Source organism: Aythya ferina (genome assembly GCF_964211825.1).
Source record: "Aythya ferina genome assembly, chromosome: 18".
In the NCBI taxonomy this organism is placed as follows: Eukaryota; Metazoa; Chordata; class Aves; order Anseriformes; family Anatidae; genus Aythya; species Aythya ferina.
In genome coordinates this window covers 10286008-10306340 of record NC_140317.1, presented here as the reverse complement: position 1 = coordinate 10306340, position 20333 = coordinate 10286008, and the positions used below count along the sequence as shown (strand labels likewise).

Genomic DNA, 20333 nt, shown 5'->3' with positions numbered 1-20333 from the left:
GCCCTGAGAGCTGCTGCTGAGCTGGCAGGGGGACAAGTCATGTACACGGTCCTTCCCCAGGCCCAGGGGGATCTTGCAGGGGGTGATCAGGTCCCTTGAGTCTTGGGAGAGGGGAAAACGGTGCCGTGAAGCCCTGGGGTATGCAGAGGAGCCCTGAGCCAGGCAGTGCCTGGAGCTGCAGGAGGCTCTCCCCATCCCAGGGGCACCAGAGGTTCTCGGGGCCAGGCAGGAATCACGGGCTAACAAAACTCAATCAGCTTCCATTAAGGCTTCAGTGTGTTTTCTCCCCCACCCAAGACAAACAGCCTTCTTCTGGGTCTCCCCCCCACACCCACTCATCCTCTGCACCTTCCCTTTCTCTCCCTCCACCATTAAGAGGGGAGGCAGATAAGGGGATGGCCCTGGAGATGGGGCAGCCAGGCTGGCTTCTGCCTCCATCCCAGCTCGAGGGGCGGCGAGGACAAGGCTGAGCCACCAGCAGGGCTGGAGGAGAGCGGCTCCCTCCCTGCCTTTTACCATTCTTCCAACATACTGCCTCAAAAACACCCCCAAAATGGTGCATCGTGTGCATGCTGGGGCAGACGGGTCCTACTGCAACTCGTCCCACTCTGATGCCCGACCCAGCAGCAACGCTTACAAATTAACGCCTCCCTTCCCGGGTGTCCCGTGGGCTTAAAGGAGCAGGGGGTAATCCCTGGCTCCTGCAACACCTCCTCCTCCCTGCACAGCCCCCGCAGGTTTGGAGCTTCCCAAAGCAGCTGGAGAGACAAGGAGGAGAGGCGCAGCCGCGCTGCACGAGGCCGCGGCGAGGTTTCGGGACTCTGGCGAGTTGGCAAATCCCCGGATAAAAGGGAAAATATGTTCGTAATAAATAACACTGAAGTAACACGTTGCGAAATATTTACTCCCTCGGAAAGACGGCTGTTTGCTCGCAGTGGAGCTGCTATCTGATCCTCTGCCAAATGGCACTGAGCTCCCTGGAAAAGAGGCTTCTCTGTGGTTGGCAAGAGAAACCAGGTGCCCAAAGAGCAGCACCGCGGGCGTGTGTGTGCGCAGGCGTGCGTGTGCGAGGGGGAGATGGGCCGGGGGTCTCCGAGTCCTGTACAAGTCCTGCGAGCGCAGAGCAAAGGCACCGAGCGGCTGAAACGCTGGCTTTGAGTGCACCTCACGATGTGTCAGCATGGGGACTGGGGAAGGGAGGAGAGGGGGATGAAGAGAGGTGTTGATAAAATACTTGTTAGAAAGAAAATTGGATTAGCGGTGCCATTCTGGCCATGAAGTTCTTTGAGCTGGGGAAAAGAAAATAATAATCTTGTTCCTTTTTTTTTTTTTCCCCCTCTCTCCGCAGCCCACAGAAGGCCTCACAGCCAAAACATCAGTCCCTCTAATCTTATTTTCTTTTTTCTAGCATGTATTTTATTAACCCCTTTTCTCATTTAACTACGATGAATAGCTCAGTGGGTAACATCCTTCTTAGAAAGTGAAAACCTCCTTGGAGATGCGGCGCAGGGACAGAAATGCAGACAAACTTCCCGTTCCCGCACTTGGAAGAAAAGCCCCGTCTGTAATCCCGTCTGGTGGATCCCGACGCTGTCCCCCCAAGGTAGCCGCTCCTTCCAGGTCCCCTCTGCAGAGCGGGGACAATCGGGGAATTTGGCTGCCGACACGCCAGGAGATTGCCCCCGCCGCTCCGAGCTCCGTGCCCCGGAGCAGAGATTAGGGGATAAAGAAATGGGAGCCCATGCTTGGCTTGGGAAAGCTGGGCTCTGGTGGGTGAGGGTCCCGCTGCGGTGGGCAGGGGGCTGTGTCTGAAGGCAAGGTACCAGAGCATGCAGTGGGACAAGTCCTTTGGTGCGGGAACGCCGATGGATGTGGCCACCCTCAGCCCGCAGGGATGTGCCCTGCAGCAGAGTGGGGGGAAATCTGCTCGGGGGGCATCCTGGAGCCGGCTGGGGAGCCCCAGGTCCTCAGGAGCGGTGCCCAAGCTCATCGCTGGAGGCCAGGCTGGGCTGGTGGGCACACACAGTGCCGTGGGATGGAGTCAGGAGCCTGCAGCTTTGGGGCACATTCAGTACAATCCTCCACCAGCCTGCAGGGGCGGCCCCACGCCAACACGGGGCTGCTGCTGGCACCGGGGTTCCCAGCGGTCCCATCCCCACCGCGCTCCAGGGATCAGGAATTTGTCCTCTTTGAGAGATTTTGTGCCACAAAGCAAACAGGGATCTCCGAAAGCTCACCGGCCCATCCTCCGCTGCAAACAGTGACATGAGGCCAGAGACAAACAAAACAAACCAAAACACTCCAAACCCAACAAATAAAACATCAAACCCAACGGAGATAGTCCTGCCCAGCACTGCTCTAGGTGAGGACAGAGCTCTGGCCTGGAGATAAAGAAAACGTCAGCTCCAGCTCGCTTGGATGCTGCCTCCTCTCCAAGCCGCCAACCTTCCTGGGAGAGGAGCGGGAGCAGGATCCGGCCCCGCGCGATATTTGGGCGTTATTTTCCTTGACAGCTGCGGTGCATAGTGGTAAGTGCATGTTTAATTCATTCACAATTTATGGTGTAATGAGAACAATGAGTGTGTCTGAGGGAATAATTGCTTCACGGCGGGGAGCTGGAGAGTTCAAGTTGGTTGGCACCTGGACTTTGAATCGGGGCCGGCGGGGATTGGCTCCGCCGGCCCCACAATAGCACTGGTAACAAAGCTGCTGGGGATGGGGAGGGGGCTCGCAGCCACCCCTGCGCCTCGCCGCTACCCACCCGAGCCCTTCCCTGGCTGTGCAGGGCCTCCAGCCGCGTCCCAGCCGCTCCCTGTGCACTCCTCCAGCCCCACCGTGCTGGGCACCGCGCAGAGCTGTGAGGGTGCTGAGCTGGCCCCATCTCACCCTTCATTTTTGCAAGCGATCTGCCAAGCCGTGCCCCCTGGAAAAATGCTCTTCTATCCCACCCCCCACCCCAAAGACCTCTCCGCCGCTTGGGCCCGGCCGCCCGGTTCCCAAACCCTCCCTTTTGTCGGGGAGGGAAGGGGTGTAGGGAGGGGGCTGACCCTTGGCGGTGTCCTCAGCAGCCACATGGAGTTTCGGAGGCCCTCGGAGGTCAAGAGCATCCATATGGAGGGCCCGGCCGCGCCGCGCGTCTCCCAGCTGTCCCCACGGCAGCTGCGCTCGCAGCCCAGCACGGCTCCCGCGGGGGCTGCTCCCCGAGGGGCCCTGGAGCCCGACGGCCTCGGGAAGGATGCAGCCAGAGCTGTGCCTGGCTCTGAAACTTCTCTGGGGCACCAACGATCTGCCAGGGTGAGCCCCGATAGATCGCCTTATCCACCATGGGTGCTTTTGTGCCGTGTCTGAACGGGGCCGGGTTTAGGGCCGGCAATAAAGAGCCGCCGACAAAGCGTTGCGAGCTCTGGAAGAGGCCGTGAGCAGCTTGTGCCTCTTGGCACCCGGCGGAAGCGCAGATCTGATTTCTCCACCAGACGTGTCAAAGCACGAGCAACAAATCTTCCGTGCCACAAATCCACCCCGAGGAGATAATCTATCAAGACGGGGCTCTTGGACAGAGCATCACACGTCGGAGGGGAGCGGGCTTGTAAAGCGCTTTGAGAACCTCGGGGGGAAGGTGCCGTGCAACCACAGGGCTGTTGTTCATTACGGCCCCGTTACGTTGGGGATCTGTGCTAGAGACCATCAGCATTCGAGCTTTTCCTTACAAGGACCTCACGGGATGGAGCTGGGACTCCGTTCCCGGCCTCCATCTGGGAGAGCCGTGTGCTGGGGATGTGCTCGCCTTGGACTTCTTTCAGAGATGCTGCGCTGCGAGTCCTGGGACACATTAATCCCCACGCAGGGCTCGACAAAACGCTCCGAGCACGTATGTAACGCTCGGTAGTGAGCGGAGCCTGCTTGTAGCTGGGGCAACATCTGGGTGCGAGCAGATGTGGGCCGTGAGGATGGGCAAGGCCCTGCGAGGGCGTTCTGTTAGGGACCCGGAGGCATTGTGCTAAGTGTTTAAATGCCTTAGGCACATAAATTCAAAGCTGCCACTTGAGCTGGGAACCTAGTTCAGGCTGAAAGGACCAGGACTTCAGGCTCCTGTGTCACACAGGTCCCTTTGAAAACATCCCACCTGGCTACACGATGGAAAGAGGCACGGATAGGACCGGGAGCTAGAGTTTAGGTGCAGACAGAAACACGGATTTGCAGTCCTGACAGAGAATCACATTTTATCCCCTCTCCTGTGAGGTTAAACACAATGTTCTGTCAAGCCACACACGGAGGGAAGCCTGGTTTGGCAGCAGCGTCTCACGTAACCGCGGCTGAACATGGCACACCTCCGCGGGGCCGCCACTGCACAGCGCGATTTGCATCGCGGGGAGCGACTGCCAGCTCGGCTTTCATCTGCACCTCAGGCACACCGAGGAAGCGGAGGTGCTGTGCATACATCAGCCCCCACGTGCACCCTGTAACGCTGCGTCTCGGCACAGCTACGGCTGTTCGTTGGAAGCATGGGCAGGAAAAACTGCAGATGCTGAGTGCCTGAAGAGAGATGCTACCAGGATGCAGCCTGCATCTGCCCTGGGCAAGGAAGGCTGAAAGCAAGGTGTGGCCGCAGGTGTAAAACGGGAACCAGGCTGGGGTGCAACCCCCTCGCCCTCTGCTCTGTACCCCCATGATGCTGGGGCAGTGCCATGCTCAGCCGCAGCCAGAGCCCCCCAGAATCCCACCTGGGTGGTGTTCAGACACAGCCTGGACCCGGAGGAGGATTCAGACCCATCCCCAAGCTCTTCTCTCGTCTTCCAGCATGACAAACCCAGCCCAGATGGCAGGTCAGGATACAAATAAAACCACCCATAATTGCACGTGGTTAATTACCGAGGGTGGTTGGGTTTCTTAGAGAACATTAGGTTGTGAAGAGTCTCAATCAGAGAGCCCTCAGGGCAGTCAAATCAAAGCAAGCATCAAAACCTAGAGCTGTTTTGAAAACACAGCTTCAAATGCATACTGCGGCAGGGCAAGGCTGCAGCGGCCTGCCCAGCGAGCAGCACGGCGCTGCAAGGGCTCCTGCTGCAAAGCCGGGCTGTGTGCAAGGGCAAAGGCTGCGACCTCCGGGCCCCAGACATCTGCAGGAGCCTCCAGGGAGCCCCAGGGCTCCACTGAGGGTGATTCCAGCCGTGCTGTAGCCTCAGTGCTCAGCCAAGGCAGCCCTCGTGCCCCAGGTGAGCAGGGGAGATGTTTCTCCTGCTCTTCTCCCCGGCCGACCTGTCTGTGTGTGGCTCTGAGGCTGTGCTTGCGAGAGGTGCGCTTTACAGAGTTGTCCTTCACCAGCTTGCTAACAATTAAAAGTTAATTTAGGAACATTATTCCTAATAAGGAAGTTTAATAAATAAATAAAAGTAGTTTTAATAAACTTCTTTCCTCACAAAAAATTGTGAGTGATAATTGCAGACTTTGCACGCATTTTCAGACAGCCCCAACCAACGCATCTTACATGATCAGGTTTTTGGAATGACGTAGCAGTGTTACAGGCAAGGGACAAGGTGCAGGGAGGGTGAAAGCAGCACTGAGTAAAATTAAAAACAAAACAAAAAACGAAACAAGTGAAGAAAGAAGGCGCTGCTTGGCCTGGCAGGGCCACGCGGGCGTTCCCTGCTGGGGACCGGGCGCTGCAGCCCTGGCGTTCACGCGGGGCCCCGGGCGCTCAGGCCCATCTGTCACGGTGGCATCGGGCCAAGACAGCAGCAGGCCGCATCCTGCACGATGCTCAGGCTCACAGGCCAACTTCGCACTGCTCGTTGCAGCGAAGAGGGCTCACCCCTAGAACAAAGCCTGAAACACGCCTTAGCGTTGCCCAGAGAGGAAGGATCAACCCCCAGCCTTAAATATGTGAAAGAAAGTACGCTGCGACCCATATTAGACTCATGGAAAGTGTAAATACCTCGATTCCAACCAACATCACAACATAGTACATCGTACGTCGCAGCAATCACAGACCCATGCCGCATGGGAAGCTGCTCTACCTGCACGAAAGAAGGCAGAGATGTGCCCAAGCACTCAGCCCCACTGCTGTTGGGACAGGGTGTGGGGCAGCAGCTGGGCCTCGTTGTAACCGGAGCTGGTCTGCAGGTGCCTGGTTATTTTTTTATTACACCCTGTATTTATATTTCAAACCATAGCACAACCGCCCAGCGGAGTGGTTTATGGCACCCATAATGCTGGCAGGAAGAGCCATGCCAAAGGCCTGGTGAAGCAGCACCAGAGCCACCGCCTGCATTGGGGATGAACCTCGAGTTGTGGGAACGAAGCTGTAGGAGATGCTCCATGGTCGGCTGCTCTGCACCCTCACTGCTGCAGGAAGGGGGTCCACGTGTTTGCTGCCCTCTCATTTAAATTTCTCCTGCTTTTACAGGAAGGAAACTGGGCCTCGTCCAAACCCTTTAAACTCACAGATAAACTTTCAGGAGATTGAAGCTGGATCTGGGTGGGAAGCTGTGTGTCCCACTGCTCCTTGCTCAGGAGCGAGCTGGGGGAAACGCAACTCATGAAGCCCCACAGGAGGCTGAAGGACCTCTCTCTACACTAAATGCTACAGCGAAAGGAAGGTGATATGAATGGGTTGTGTGACACGAGCCCCAGGAAGGGGACCAGCTGGCCAGATGTGAGCCCAGCAGGCCCACTCTGTCATGGCAGATGTGTCTCGCTGCTTGCTTTGTGCTCGTTCAGATGCAGCCACAAACAGCACCCTTCCTTCAGCACTCGTGCAGCTCCAGGTCCCCAAACCCACACCAGCTCGATGCTGCTGATCCCAGGATTTCCTGAAAGGAGCAGCACCAACCCCCTGCTGTAACCTTTGCAGGAGATGGCAGTAACATAGGTGGTCCTCCAGAGTGAGCTTACAGGGCTTGGGCTACAGCCAGCCGCAGTCTCCTGAAAGTTTGAGTTTAAAGGGTTTGGACTGGGCCCAGCTTCCTAGCTGTAAAGGCAGGAAAAGTTTAAACAAGAAGACAGCAAATACAGTGACAAAATTGGATCTCTATTACGAAGTCAGGGAAGAAAATGGAGACTTGCCTATGGCGCACAATTCAAAAGTGCCTGCACATCCTTCTGAGAGAGGCCAAGTAGGCAGTGGGACTCGCATTCTGGCTGTCGCTTTGACCAAAACCTGCCTGTGTAGTTTCTCTATCGCTTTAGCTATGAGACAGATGTATTAAAAATGTTGCATTCCTTTTCTCCACAAACCGATCAATCCTATGGGTTATTAAAAAAAAATAAAAAATGGTTGAATCATTTGTTTTTTCCAGGTGCTGTGCAGCAATCAGTGAAGAAAGGTTGAAATTTCAGAATAATTTTGGGGGAAGGGGCCAGGTGACTTCTGGCAGGGGCAGGCTCCCTCCCTGACTATCCCAAACCTTTTCTCCCTCACAAATCTCACAGCTCCGTGGCTGTCACCTCCTGGCACCACCACCTTGAAAAAAAAAATGCCTTAAGGACAGGCAGAGACTCACCTGAGGAGGGCCAGGGCCTCTCCTTTGGAGCCAGGGCTGAGTCCCCTTTGTTGACGGTTTTATCACCTCATTACATGGAAAGCTGGGTGGGGCTTTTCGTTTAATATTTTGGCAACTTCAGCTACCATTAAGCCATTAGCTCTGCAGGACTCTGTCTCCTAGTGGGTGGCAGGTTTTCTTCCCTCCTGCTTTACGGAGAATTACAGGCCCTGGTGAGTGATTTTGCTCTGTCAGAGCAAATTGCCTTTGCTGACCTAACATCTAATAAAATGGAAGATGTTTCTCCAATTATTTCAAGTGCAAAGCACTAGATTTTGTGTTATTTCCACTTCCATTTGAAATATATAGAGAGTGTGGATAAATTGAAACAACCTAATGTTAGGACTTCGAGCAATTTTTCCATAACCACCTCTAACTGTAGTGTCCATGCTGCTCTGAAGAAAAACAGAAAAAAGAAGAAAAAAAACAACCAAAAAAATGATCTCCACAGCACAGGTCACTGACAATTTCAGCTCTAATAGACAACTATATTAGGAGCAGTAATTAACGGTAAATGGAGCCTTTGAGTGTCTGGTCTGCTCCGGATCTGTGCCCTCAGTGAGGCCTGGGTGCCCAGCGGCTAAATCATCTGCTAAACAGGTTTTTAGTGCCATAAATACACCGTGGGCTGGGTAAATGTGCTGGTGTGACTCACCCTTTCGGGTGCTCAGAGCACCCAAAAGATGGTATTTTGCTGAAATAGCTATGGACTTTTGAGAGCTATTTACATTTTGTACAGTGCTAGTCTGGACTTAAAACGATTTTCCAGGTCCCTGAATGCCTGGGTTTTGTATTAAGTACCCAGTTTTAGCAGCTTTGGGGCAGGTCAGCGAGCTGAAAATCTTGTACAAACAGGCTAAAAATCTTCATTAAGCAGAGAAATGAAGAAATACAACTCACGTTTCCTCACTCCATTTTACCAACACGTCTTCACACAGGCCCAGCTCCTACTCTGCTCAGATCATCCAGCTCTGAATTTCACTCGAAGAAAGCAAATGGGGAAAAGCAAGAGGGGAGGCGTCTGTCTGCTCAGCCTGCAAAGTTCTGAGCTCGCACTGTCGAGGTTTCATCCAGCCAAGTGTTACCAAGAGGAACCTCAGCCCCTTCCAGCAGCAGGCCGCACGAGGCAGCCTGACATGGCGCCAGCACCAACGCCTGCTCCTGGCCCCTGGTACCTCACTGAGGAGCCCAGGACGAGCAACATTTCATCCCCCGCGGCCCTGGGAGGATGAAGGAGAGGGGAGGAAGAGTTGATTAAAATCAGGGTTTTTGCTATAGATCCAAATCTACGCTGAAATTAGTCAGCCAGTGACCTCATCCAACAGCGATGAGCAAACAAGATGACAAGCAAGTGTCGATAAGTCTCAGAAGACGTAATATCATTCCTGAGCACAATTAAACACAGCCTTACAAACATTCAGGCTCTGAGTGCTCATGAAATCCATATGGAGTCATTAGCCTTCTTAGGTCTGGCTTCCCACCACCCTCAGATGCAGATGAGTGCCTGGCTGCATGCGAAGTCACCGAGATTTAGGTTGGCTCTGAATTTAAAGAGAAAGAGCCATTTCTGAGGAATCCCTTGCTAAAATACTTTCTCTGGAAGAAGAGCGGTCAGCTGTGAAGCCACAGGCCGTTTCAGACAAACTCCGTAACAGACATCTTCATTGTTTTTTAAAAGGAAGCCAGTAGGTCAGTGACTGCTTCAGTATTGCACCTTACGGGGTGGGTGCTACCCCTCAAGCCATACGGACTGCCACAGGCTCTGCCTGGAATAAACTTCGCCTCTGATCTACAACAGCTTTAGAGCAAAGCTACTTGGAATATGCACACGTGCTGTGCCTGATAGCGAAGCAGAGGGAATGGGATACACCTGGGGCCGCCACAGAGTACAGGAACCATACTGACTCGCTTTACAACACCTGATGTTCTTCACTGGAGGCTCCTGGACACCACAAGGCACAGAGATGTTTGGTGTATGCATAAGAACACATGGAACCCCACCCTTGTGCGTTTTATATGACATCTGTATTATTAAAATAAACTGCTGTTAAATTAGCAGTGGAGGGGAGGAAAGAAAAAAGAAACCTACCACAAGAAAAAGAGTGGGGGTTACTTGAATATCCACTGTTTTCAAAACTCTTTTACTTCACATTTGTATTTTAAAGAATAAATCAATTAAATTGCACTAAATATGTCCTGCAACCTCCAGGAGTTCTCATCACTATTGGATACAGGGGGAGAGACAAAGTCACTATTACATAGCTCTTAGTTTCAGCTCAGGATCACTTTGATACTTCTTGTGGATTCTAGGTCCAGAATTTCACTGATTTACTTGAAGCCTTTGGGCAAAACTGGACAAACTTAACTTCAGCATTGGCTTGGCTAGCAAAGGAAGCACAGCACATAATGACCTGTAACCAACAGGAAGGATTCAAGGGATAAGGCCTAGATCAGAGATCTGAGCCGCTTTGCTCGTGGACTGCAAAGCAAGTGCACGATGCAAGGTCTTCACTCTTTTCTGTTATCATGTTTGTTTGTAAATGAAGCAGAGATCATCTCATGGTAGCAAATGGTAAATAAATTATATTTTGGCTAGAGGCTTGACTTATTTATACTATTACAAATACCATGAAAGAGAGCTGCATAATTGCTATGTAGAAGTGTTACAAACTGCTCCCAAATACAACACACATGTGTTCATTTACTTTCTCTCACACAAGTTAATTTTTCACAGGATCAGATCCTTATTCACATCCTTCAATGCTGTTTCACAAAACATAATTTCTAATTTAGGGAGGAAAAGTTTTATTTAATTATCTTCTTTTCTTGGTTTGAATTGACCAACTGCATATCTTCCACCGGCTTTATCAAAGAAGCCACCAGTACAAGAGCACATCTAATTTTAAGCAGGCTTTAGTTGGCAGACTTAAAATTGATCATGCATTTTAGTTTCAGTAACTTGCAATTTCTTGCACTCTTTGATAGAACACTTTAAAGAACAAGCCTTCTTTAATGACAAAGGCTTAAAAGAAATGACCCTTCTGAACAAAATATCAAAGCTTAGAACAGATAGTCCCTCAAAAAAAAAAAAAAAAAAAAAAGTCCGAATTAAAATGACCTTGTGTTCTGAAACTTTTTCATACAATATCTGACGTCTTACTTTCCCTTTGTACCCTCAGAATGAAACCAAGTATAATTCAGTAGTATGCAGTGCCTCCAGTACATTTTGTGATTTGGGAAGAACTTGCAGTGCATTAAGATAACTTAAAAAATAAAAATAATCAGATCCCATATTTACTCTCTGTCAAGACTGCTTGTAATTAGTATCAAAGCCGTGTATATTTTCCAGAAAATTCAATAAAACACTGTAATATATTATAGCAATCACAAATATTTCCTCTAGTTACAGTAAAATCATTCCTCAGTTTGAAACCACAGTTTGCAGAGATTTAGGGTGTATCTGCTGTGCTGCCCCCATCACAATTACTATTAAAGTACTGTTGCAGGACAAAGCAAAGGGCTAGGAGAAGGATGGAGGTTACATCCCTTTTCTTCTAACTGCACCAGAAATGAGCCTATTTGTTACATGTGACACAAGAACTGTGGGCAGCACTGAAGTAAAGCTTCACCTTGACTCTGGCGAAGAACATTATATAAAAATGCACAAGAAAATGCAGGATAGAGTGAAACTATCTTCTCTTGTACAGCAGAGTTCAATAAAATAACAACAACAATAATAATCCGCTAGAAATGAAGTTCTAACCATTCTCTAGCCGGTTTTGCCAGAGCTTGTTTTACAGCCTATGAAGCCAACTGCTGGCAGCTGGCAATTCCTTACCTAGCAGGTGAAAAGAGAGCAAGTTCCAGACAGGAGAACCTCTCTGAGCTTGCAGTTTAGACTTTACCTGTTCCATAAGCGATCAAAAAAATAGTAGCAACTACAAACCCATCCTAGACAGTGTTGAGTTTAATTTCTAATCAGGTTTATAAGCACCTTCAAAATGGTTCTCAGACTGTACTTGCTGTTAGAGAGTTTGCCAGTTTTAAAATTTACGAGTTGACTAATATCTACTTTTCCCAAACTGTTTTTTTCATTATCAATGACATCAGCAACCCAATTCCATTGAAAAGAAGGAAAATCAGGCCTGAATTCAACTAGGAATGCAGGGAAGAGCATACAGCAGAGGCTCTGTGTGTTACCTCATGCATGTACCACCCTCAGAAACACTATAACCACATGGTTATCAAGCACAAACACCAGCAGTACACCAGAATCAAAATCTCCTCATTTCCTCTGTGTGTGAGAAGGGAGATTTTGCTGTCCCACTGCCTGGTGTTTAAGGACAAAGCAACACCCAACCAATAAATCACAGCCCACAGGTCTGGGAGCTCTCAGTGCTCCTTCTGTAGAGCCGAACCATCGCTGCCATGCATCTCCCTGAGCAAATACATTAAATTTTACTGCCCACAATTAACTGCATGTATCCTAACAAATTCTTCCTACTAAAACTCACCATTGCCCCAGGCGGGGCTTTGTGGCACCTGCCGCAGCACTTCCTTCCTTATCAGAGCCATGACAACCCCTTATCTCTAATTAGAGGAATCACCTGTTGATTCAAGGAAGGTGGAAAACCTGCCCAGGCCCAGGCTGGGCTGACAAGCAGCAAAGCACCGAGCGAGGCTGGGGCCTGTATTTGGCATGGAGCTCTCTGTTGGCGCTGCCAGGAGGTGGGGAGGATGGAGCCCAGCCTGCCAAAGCCTTTCCTCATTGATCTCCGTGCCAGGCGGAGATAAGAGCGCAGCTGGGGCTCGGCGGGATGGCCACCTCCTGCTGCAGGCACTCAAGCCGTCACTTGCACCATGTGCTGGACCCTCTGGACCGTGGCACTGAGTGCTGGGTGAGGGGGGACAAGCGGCTGTCCCCGCCTGCAGGGACAGGGAGAGCTTTGCTCCTGCAGCCCGTGCTGCAGCTGGACCTCGAAGAGAGGAATTCCTGGCCCTCTCTCAAGCACTCAGGCCATGAGCTGTGCCCTGATACGAACGCTGCCGGCAGCACGGTGCCTAGGAAGAAAATGGCTATTCTTGTATTCCGCCTATCTAAATTTACAGATTACAAACGTACTCGGGTACATTCTTGCTCGCAGATGGCCAAGAGATAAGGAAGCTCTGTGCTGGGGATGCAGAGAGAGCTACAAGGACGGCTCCCTGCCCAGGTCCCTCAGCTTTCCCCCACTTCCCACACCTCATCCTCTACAAACCCTGGGGCACCTTCTTGGAGGTACCAGGACGTTCAAGAGAGCCTGCGCACGCGCCCACGCGGAACCGGGGCCGTATCAGTTATGACTCTTTTTCAATAACGCCGCATAACTGTGTTATCAGTAAGTGACAAAGGACTTTCCTGTGACCGGTGCATGCAACCCCACTGGTAGCTTTATATGCTGTTAACTGGCAACAGTGGCTGCATTTGTCATCATGGTGTTTTCATTCATGCTACAATGCTTTCCTTGAAATACAGCATGGAATAATTTCCCAGTTTAAAAAAAAAAAAGCCATACAAGCTGTCATATGCACTGTGGCTGTTTAAGTGAGTGAGATGCCCAAGCAGGACAATAATGGCAAAACAAAATAGTACAAAATAATATTTTAATATTATGTAAACACATGGACACAAAACAATGTCAAAATATGTTAAAATATCTTGGACAATAATAATAGAAAATGGGATTTTCTTCATGTATAAAAGTGAAAAGAATGGTACTAGGAAGTAGTAACAAAAATATTAGTAGAGGAAACGTTTCCTCTTGGTAGGCAAGCACAGAGTCAATCACGCAGTATATCAAAAGTATAAATCTGTAATAAGATGATGATAAAAGGTAATGGAAGGAAAATACAACTAAAAAAGGTCTGGCATGAGCAATGGATGTGTTTTCATGAACTTCACTGCATTTTGTATGCTAACAAAACAGCCACTGATCTTTGCATTTTAATGACAAGAGCCAAATCTTCAAACCTATTCAAAGCAGTCCATTTGGCAATCGAAGAAATCCAACAGCTCCAGCAGCTACCTGAAAATTAAGAGATTCTCATTAGTTCTATCTTACTGTTCTTGCTACAAAACACAACACGCTGAAATCACGGTTGGGCCCTGTCGCAGCGGGCTCGGTTACGGCTGTGACCACATCTGCAGCCGTAGGCACAAGCAGGCTGAAGTTAGTTCTTCACTGACAGATGTCCAATGTCAGCAAAAAAAAGCAGTATTTCAGTGAACAAGGGTCAGGAGTTACCAAAAAAAAAAAACAACAACAACAAACCAACAAAAAACAAAACCACAAACCAAAAAACAAAATTTCGCACGAATGTAGTCTTGGAAAAAAATCTGATCAGTACCAAAACTTCTCTGAACAGAAGCACAGAAACTCCTCTCCTGCTCGTTCTGTCCCCAACCCTTCCTCTCCACTGGGATGTGCACAGGGCTCCTTCCACCCTCAACTTTTGGTCACTTGTGACCAGGCCTGATTGATGATTATTCATCATTTTAAATAGCAATTTTCCTAATTGTGAAGACATTAACTCAAAAAAAAAATGAGACAAAATCCATCCTTTTGCAGTGCTACTGCTGTTACTGGAGAGTCTTGAAACTATATTACAGCTTTATATTTACCTATTTTTTTGTGTTTTTTTTTTGAAGTTACCTATGCTGGACATATTACCAAGAATTTATGACATTTTTAGCTTCCAATTAGCTTTATCTAATTCTTGTTAACAAAAAAATTTTGGATTAACATTTTCATCAACTTCCGCGCCGTTAACATCTTTACAAACGTTCAATTATCCTAGACATTTTTACACTATTTTTACAAGCACGCATTTTCATTTGCAGAAAACCTCATATCACAGAATTTCCTAGGTTGGAAGAGACCTCAAGGTCATCGAGTCCAACCTCCAACCTAACGCTAACAGCCCTCCACTAAACCATATCCCTAAGCTCTACATCTAAACGTCTTTTGAAGACTTCCAGGGATGGTGACTCCACCACTTCCCTGGGCAGCCTGTTCCAGTGCCTCACAACCCTTTCAGTGAAGAAGTTCTTCCTAACATCTAACCTAAAACTCCCCTGGGAATGTGCGATATGAAAGTATCAAAAAAGCCAATAAATATAAAAAGACGGAGTGACTTTACTAGGAAATTTCCTTTTACTCACCTATCCATGTGAATCACTTACTCTAAAGGCACAGCAAGTCTTTTTATTGCTGCAGCACTTGCCATAATTTATATTGGAGGGTGTAAACGTTTGAAAAAAGCTCAGGCTCATGAAGATCCGGTACTTTGAAGATGTGATCTGTAATATTATGCATTGCATCATTGTTTTCTATCTTAAAAGGCGGTGGCATCACCGCAGAGCTGCAGCTGTGCACTGAGCCACTGTCTCATCATGAACATCGAGGCAAAGCCCAGACTTGCAATGCACCTGCGAGTTCTCTAATCTTGCTCTAATAGTACTGACTAAGCACTGGGAAAATTCTCAGACGCTTGTTTACTGAAAATAAGGATCTTTTAAAACGGCAACCATATTTGAGTGTTTTAATTAAGCCGTAAAACTTCAATAACTGGGATCTACAGGTGTGAAATGGTACAAATTAATCAAAGATAATCACGTACCTCCTGGTGCGGTAGGTATTCAGCTCGGCCTGTAGGGCAGAGGCTCTTTTCTGCAGAACATTTACCTGTAAAATACATCCCAAATGAAAATGCTGTACAAAATTTCAATAAATAAATCTGCACGCATTTCATAATGGTGTTTTTCTTGCCTATTGTGCCTAAGTAAATGCAATAAAATTTTAGCTGCATACTGGAATTAACCATAATACTTTATAGAAGATTGTCAGCATGGCTTTCCTGGCCTGCATATCCTCAGCACACCAGCTGCATGCTACCTACTTTAAGAACAGAGTCAGAGTCAAAACAGTTTTGAAATTCAGCTTGTGGTAGCAGATTGATTACGCGAGGCGTTGGGAACTCCAGTTGCACCCTCAACGCCCATACGAAGCCTGTGCTCTGATCCCTTCATTGCTGCTCTCGTGTGAAGATACTCACCTGTTCTGGATGGGTATGAAAATTAACGCTTATTAATACACCGTGGCCACTTTTGGACAAACCAACAAGAGCTGACAGTTGGGCAGCGTACTTTATATTTAGCAATGTTTTTCAAAAAACTTCGCCTAAGCAGCCAGTATTTTCTTTTTGTTTATTTTTATCACTGCTCGGGCTTTTACCCAGCCCATCTTCTTCATCCTCCTCCAACAATAAATAATCCTGACAGGTGCAGAGATTCCATTGCCCTTCTTGTCTGATGTTTCAAAACAGGAATTTCAACAATTTTCAAAGACTAGGACACCTGTGCTTCAGAAAAGAGCCCTGCTTACTGAGTGGTCTGCGACTACAGCGTACTGCTGGAAATACAGCCAGCAGCTATGTATTTCTGGGATAACACCCAGTTTTTAGTGTGTGTAGTTACTTTTACTCTTTTGAAATGCTGCTGATGCTTACAAAAGCCCTGCAGGTAGATATCAGATTCTGCTTTTTTTAACTCCTTAAAAGGTGTGATACTCTTATATTAGCTCCAGTGTAACGCTTGCTACTAGACAGTGCTAATGGTCAACCACACTTTAAAAATAGCTTTTTACTATCATCTGGAAATAGATTTCCCCTGTTGATCCTTAACTCTTTATTTCCCACAAATATTTAAGTGAAAAAGAGCTTCACTTCCATTAGGAATCCCTTGACATGTGGGCAGAGTGCCTGTAACATAGTGTTGAAATTTTGGCACCAGCAGCACATAGGAATTTGAAACTTTCCCCTATGAAAATTTCCTACTTCTATTAAAGGCAAACTTTGTCAGTGAAGTGTCTTGTGCTTGGAAAAAAAAAATGCTACATAATGACCCTTTTGCATTGTACAGGAAGGAAGGAAGGAAGCAAGGAAGCAAATAAGTAGGGAAGGGGAAAAAAAGGCAATAAAAAGCAAATACATTAAATTAAAACTATTTCCCTAGAGAGACTGCATAAGAAAGAGAAATTGAGAGTCTGTAGATCTATAAGAGCTTGAAAAACGGTCCTTTAAATTGGTATAAGGCGTGTGCTGATGTCAAGCCTAAACATGCATGCCGTGTCCTCAGGGCTTTTGCTCTTCTCTGAGCCCTGGGCAGCTCTGAGCCACCAGCAGGACTGCCATGGTGCTTCCTCATTTCTTCCCTTCAGCCCAGGACAGATCCCAGTCCTTCCTACCCATGCCTAAAAGCAGTCCTGCACTGGGCCATAAGCCAACACTGCCTGTTTTTTTTGGAGTACTGTTATTTGACATCTCTGATCATTCCTCTTTATTGTTATTTATCCTTCCTCAGACCTTTATGTGTCTGTGAGTTCAGGCAATGATGATATTATGCCTTCTTCCACCTCCTAATATAATATAATATAATATAATATAATATAATATAATATAATATAATATATCCTAATAGGACAGCACCAAATGACATATTTGGGAACCCCATACTAGAAGCATAACCAGTTAATTATTTACAATGTAGCGCCCTATTTACAATGAGATTTTGATATTTCTATTAGACAGTTTTATATCTGTTTCATATAAACAATATTGATTTTGTGTTACTGTAGATGATCTAGTGTTTTGAAACATTTAAGAGAAAGCATTACAGAAGTCCATTAGAGCCTCTTTCTACAGGAAAACCTAGAAATAACACAATAATCACTGGGACTACTGTCTTAAAAGAAGTATCTCACTTGCTTCATTATATAGGCTGAGAAGAAAACAAAATGATTTCTCTCTCTCTTTCACATCCTTTACAAGCATCCTTTAAACAATTCCTCTAGGAAAAACAGGGTAAGAAAAGTGAGAGCAAACTGTAAGCTGTATTTGAAAGGCTGTGAAAATACTACTGAACACAGCAATATTTTCTGCTTTTGACTCTCAAGTGGAACAAAATCCGGCATCAAAAGATACAATATGATAGATAAATGGATAAAGATTTACCTGAGATTTTAAAGATACAATGGTGTCTTCAAGTTCTTGTCTCAAAGATGCTGGCATCAGACTTTTGAGTGTGTTTTCATATTCTTGTCGTATATGGGTCACCTGTAAGAGAATAGAAAAATACATTAAGAAAGGGCTACTTTTGGAAGTTAGAGAATAACTTTTTTGCTTCTTTTGCCCTATTTGGAGTTCAAAAACTCAAAAACTCAGAACTGTTAGATCAAGAGAAAGGGAAGAAGAGAGAAGAAAGATCAGCAAAGATCTGCAAAGAGCAAAAGAGGAATAAAAGACAAAGAAAGGAAAAAGAAAACATGAAAAGGAAATAGTCATGAAAAGGAAATGCTAAGGCATTTGCTGGGACATGGTCAGAAGAAGGACTACTACTAGCTTTCCTAAATCTATCTCAATAGAGCATTTAAGCAGACAAACTGCAGATCGTTAGTCAGCAGGTTTCTAGCTCACAGAAGTTTCCTTTTTCTCTTTGGTGGGATCTTAAATCAGGTCAGTGAGTGATGTTTGCCCCTTACTCCCTTAGACAAGGTGACTTACTGTTTCCTGCGAGTTTTTACAAAATTTCTCAACCTCAGGGATCTTTTAAGACTTTTTTTTTGTTCGCTGTGCACCCATTTTTCATTGCACTTTGCGTCTTCCTGAATTTCATTCTTAGGCGACTGAGGGATATGGGCAAAAGGCCTGCCAGCACCAGTGCAAGTATTTTAAAACCTGCTTTAAAGTTATTATACACAAAAGCTGCAAATTGTTCTTTGCTCCTTTTCATAGATCATGGTTCAATCATGCTTCACGAACTAAGGCAAACCAGTTTATGTAGTAGTTTTACAGCTTATTGCAGATAACCAGGTAAAGATACCCGACCAGTAAGAAGACTGCCTATTTCATCACCTAAAATAGCAATATCATCATTTGTACAACTAACTCTTCCCATAAGGTGGATGCAGTTGTATTCTAAAGAGAACTATCAAGCGGAGTAGCACATGTTAGGAATTTCCAAGTAATCAATAGGCAAAAATGTCAGCCTGTTTTATTGTACAGCTGGGAGACCTCAACCAATAGGTTCCAGCATCTTCAACATGTTATGAGATGAGATGTTCACATAAAATTCACTACGACTACAGAAGTCTAGTCTATACTATAGTTTAGGTATAGACTAGAGTATAGTTTATAGACTCTTCTAGTCTATAACCTTATCCAACAGATGTTGAATAAAGAGTTCAAAGTGGCATTAGGTGAAGACATCAGTTGGAAGGATTGCGCTTTGGTACCCTCCGCTGGGACTGTACTTGCTGAACCTTGTGCATAAGTCCCGAGAGCCTTGCTCAGTTTTGCATCTCGCAGGACTACTTGCACACTTTATTACTTTGCTGAATCAGGGCCTCACATCTGTACTTACCTTCCAATACGATTAACTGCTTAATTCAAATTAACCAAACACTTAGGTGTTTTTCTGGATTAGCAGCTGAATATGTAAATAAAGGATGAAAGGGATTCAATATCAGATTAATTTATGAAGTATCCTTAAACTTTCAACTTGATTCTTTTTTTTTTTTTTTTCCGATGCATCTACACACCAACACCATTTTGTGCCGATTCTACTTTAGTTACAAAATTTCTTAGATCTGACATTGTGACCACAAATCAAAACCTCAGTCTCACATCTGAAGAAGCCGTAACTTCTACCTTCCAGCTCCCAGCCTTCTTACACACATGCTTACACACGTGATGACCGAGCCCAAAGTTCACCCAACGATGGGCTAATTACCATCCTTTGGAAAAAGCAGGGCATGCCAAGCTATGCATTATGCACAGTACAATTATCGATGTAAGAGGAATAAAACAATCTGATGAAAATTTTGTCTATGAGTCATTCCAACGTGCGGAAGAAATCTCCAAATCTCTATGCAAATAGGCAATTAGAGGCTTTCCTTGTGAACTGCAAGTGATGCTACTATGCAAATACAAAGAAATAACAGGAAAAAAAACACTGTAAGACAGGAAACCTTGTTTGAACTCAGCTTGTATATAAGCCAGTGATCAAAATTTATGCTTTTTAAAGTTACTCCAATAAACTTATTCTACTCTTTCTATAAAGGCTTACAAAGTTGTGAATAGGTGCTTTGCCAGCATAAATACTTTCCGAGCCAACTGCTCATTTGGGTGGGGACCTTGATACAGCAGAAACATGTATTTCAGTTAATTCACATTTCTTACATTTGTTCTTGGTGAGAAAGGAGTAGAATCAGGCAGCTAGAACCACAAAATGCTTTTATTCCCTCACTGTGAGCGATGAAGGTATATTTCACACGTCCGAGGGTCTGGATGGCTCTGCTGGTTATAAATCTATCCCCACCACCAGTGACGTCCAGAGGAGGCTTCGGGCGTGGGACGGCTCAGGGAGCTCCGCAGGTGCTGGGCTGGCACCGCTGGCACAGTGGCACAGAGCTGCCACTTCCCCCGAGTTTTGGGAGTCCCTGAACACTTGGGCTTGTTCCCCATCCCTAAGTGCATTTGAAGTCAAGACAGATTCCATTTCACTGCATATGGGCTTAGTTCACGGACCCAATCCCATCCACCACAAACCACCTTTGCTGCACAGCTTTGTGGTGGGTTTACAGAAGCCCCCAGGCAGACAAATGTCAATTTAATTACTCAAATTGTCTATAAGCCACATTCACTCAAGGTTCAAGGCTACGTTCAATCCAACACTTCCCACCACCTTGCTACTACGCT

At 46.9% G+C, this 20333-nt stretch overlaps 1 protein-coding gene and 1 long non-coding RNA gene across 2 annotated transcripts in view; one reads left to right on the top strand and one right to left on the bottom strand.

The window, feature by feature from the left end:
* The first annotated feature begins 960 nt into the window (after positions 1–960).
* Positions 961–10128, top strand: LOC311420674. The gene is made up of 4 exons (XR_014684463.1): positions 961–1017; positions 1478–1603; positions 2338–2528; positions 8477–10128. It is a non-coding gene; the product is annotated as an uncharacterized lncRNA (long non-coding RNA).
* A 3036-nt stretch (positions 10129–13164) lies between these two features.
* CEP112 (centrosomal protein 112) overlaps positions 13165–20333 on the bottom strand; it is a 161707-nt gene continuing 154538 nt past the window's right edge. The window contains exons 25-27 of the mRNA XM_084492549.1: positions 17589–17690; positions 15198–15262; positions 13165–13603 (exon numbers count right to left, since the gene is read on the bottom strand). Of these exons, the coding sequence (XP_084348675.1) occupies positions 13600–13603; positions 15198–15262; positions 17589–17690 (171 nt within the window). The 3' untranslated portion in view covers positions 13165–13599. The remainder of the gene's footprint in view (positions 13604–15197; positions 15263–17588; positions 17691–20333) is intronic.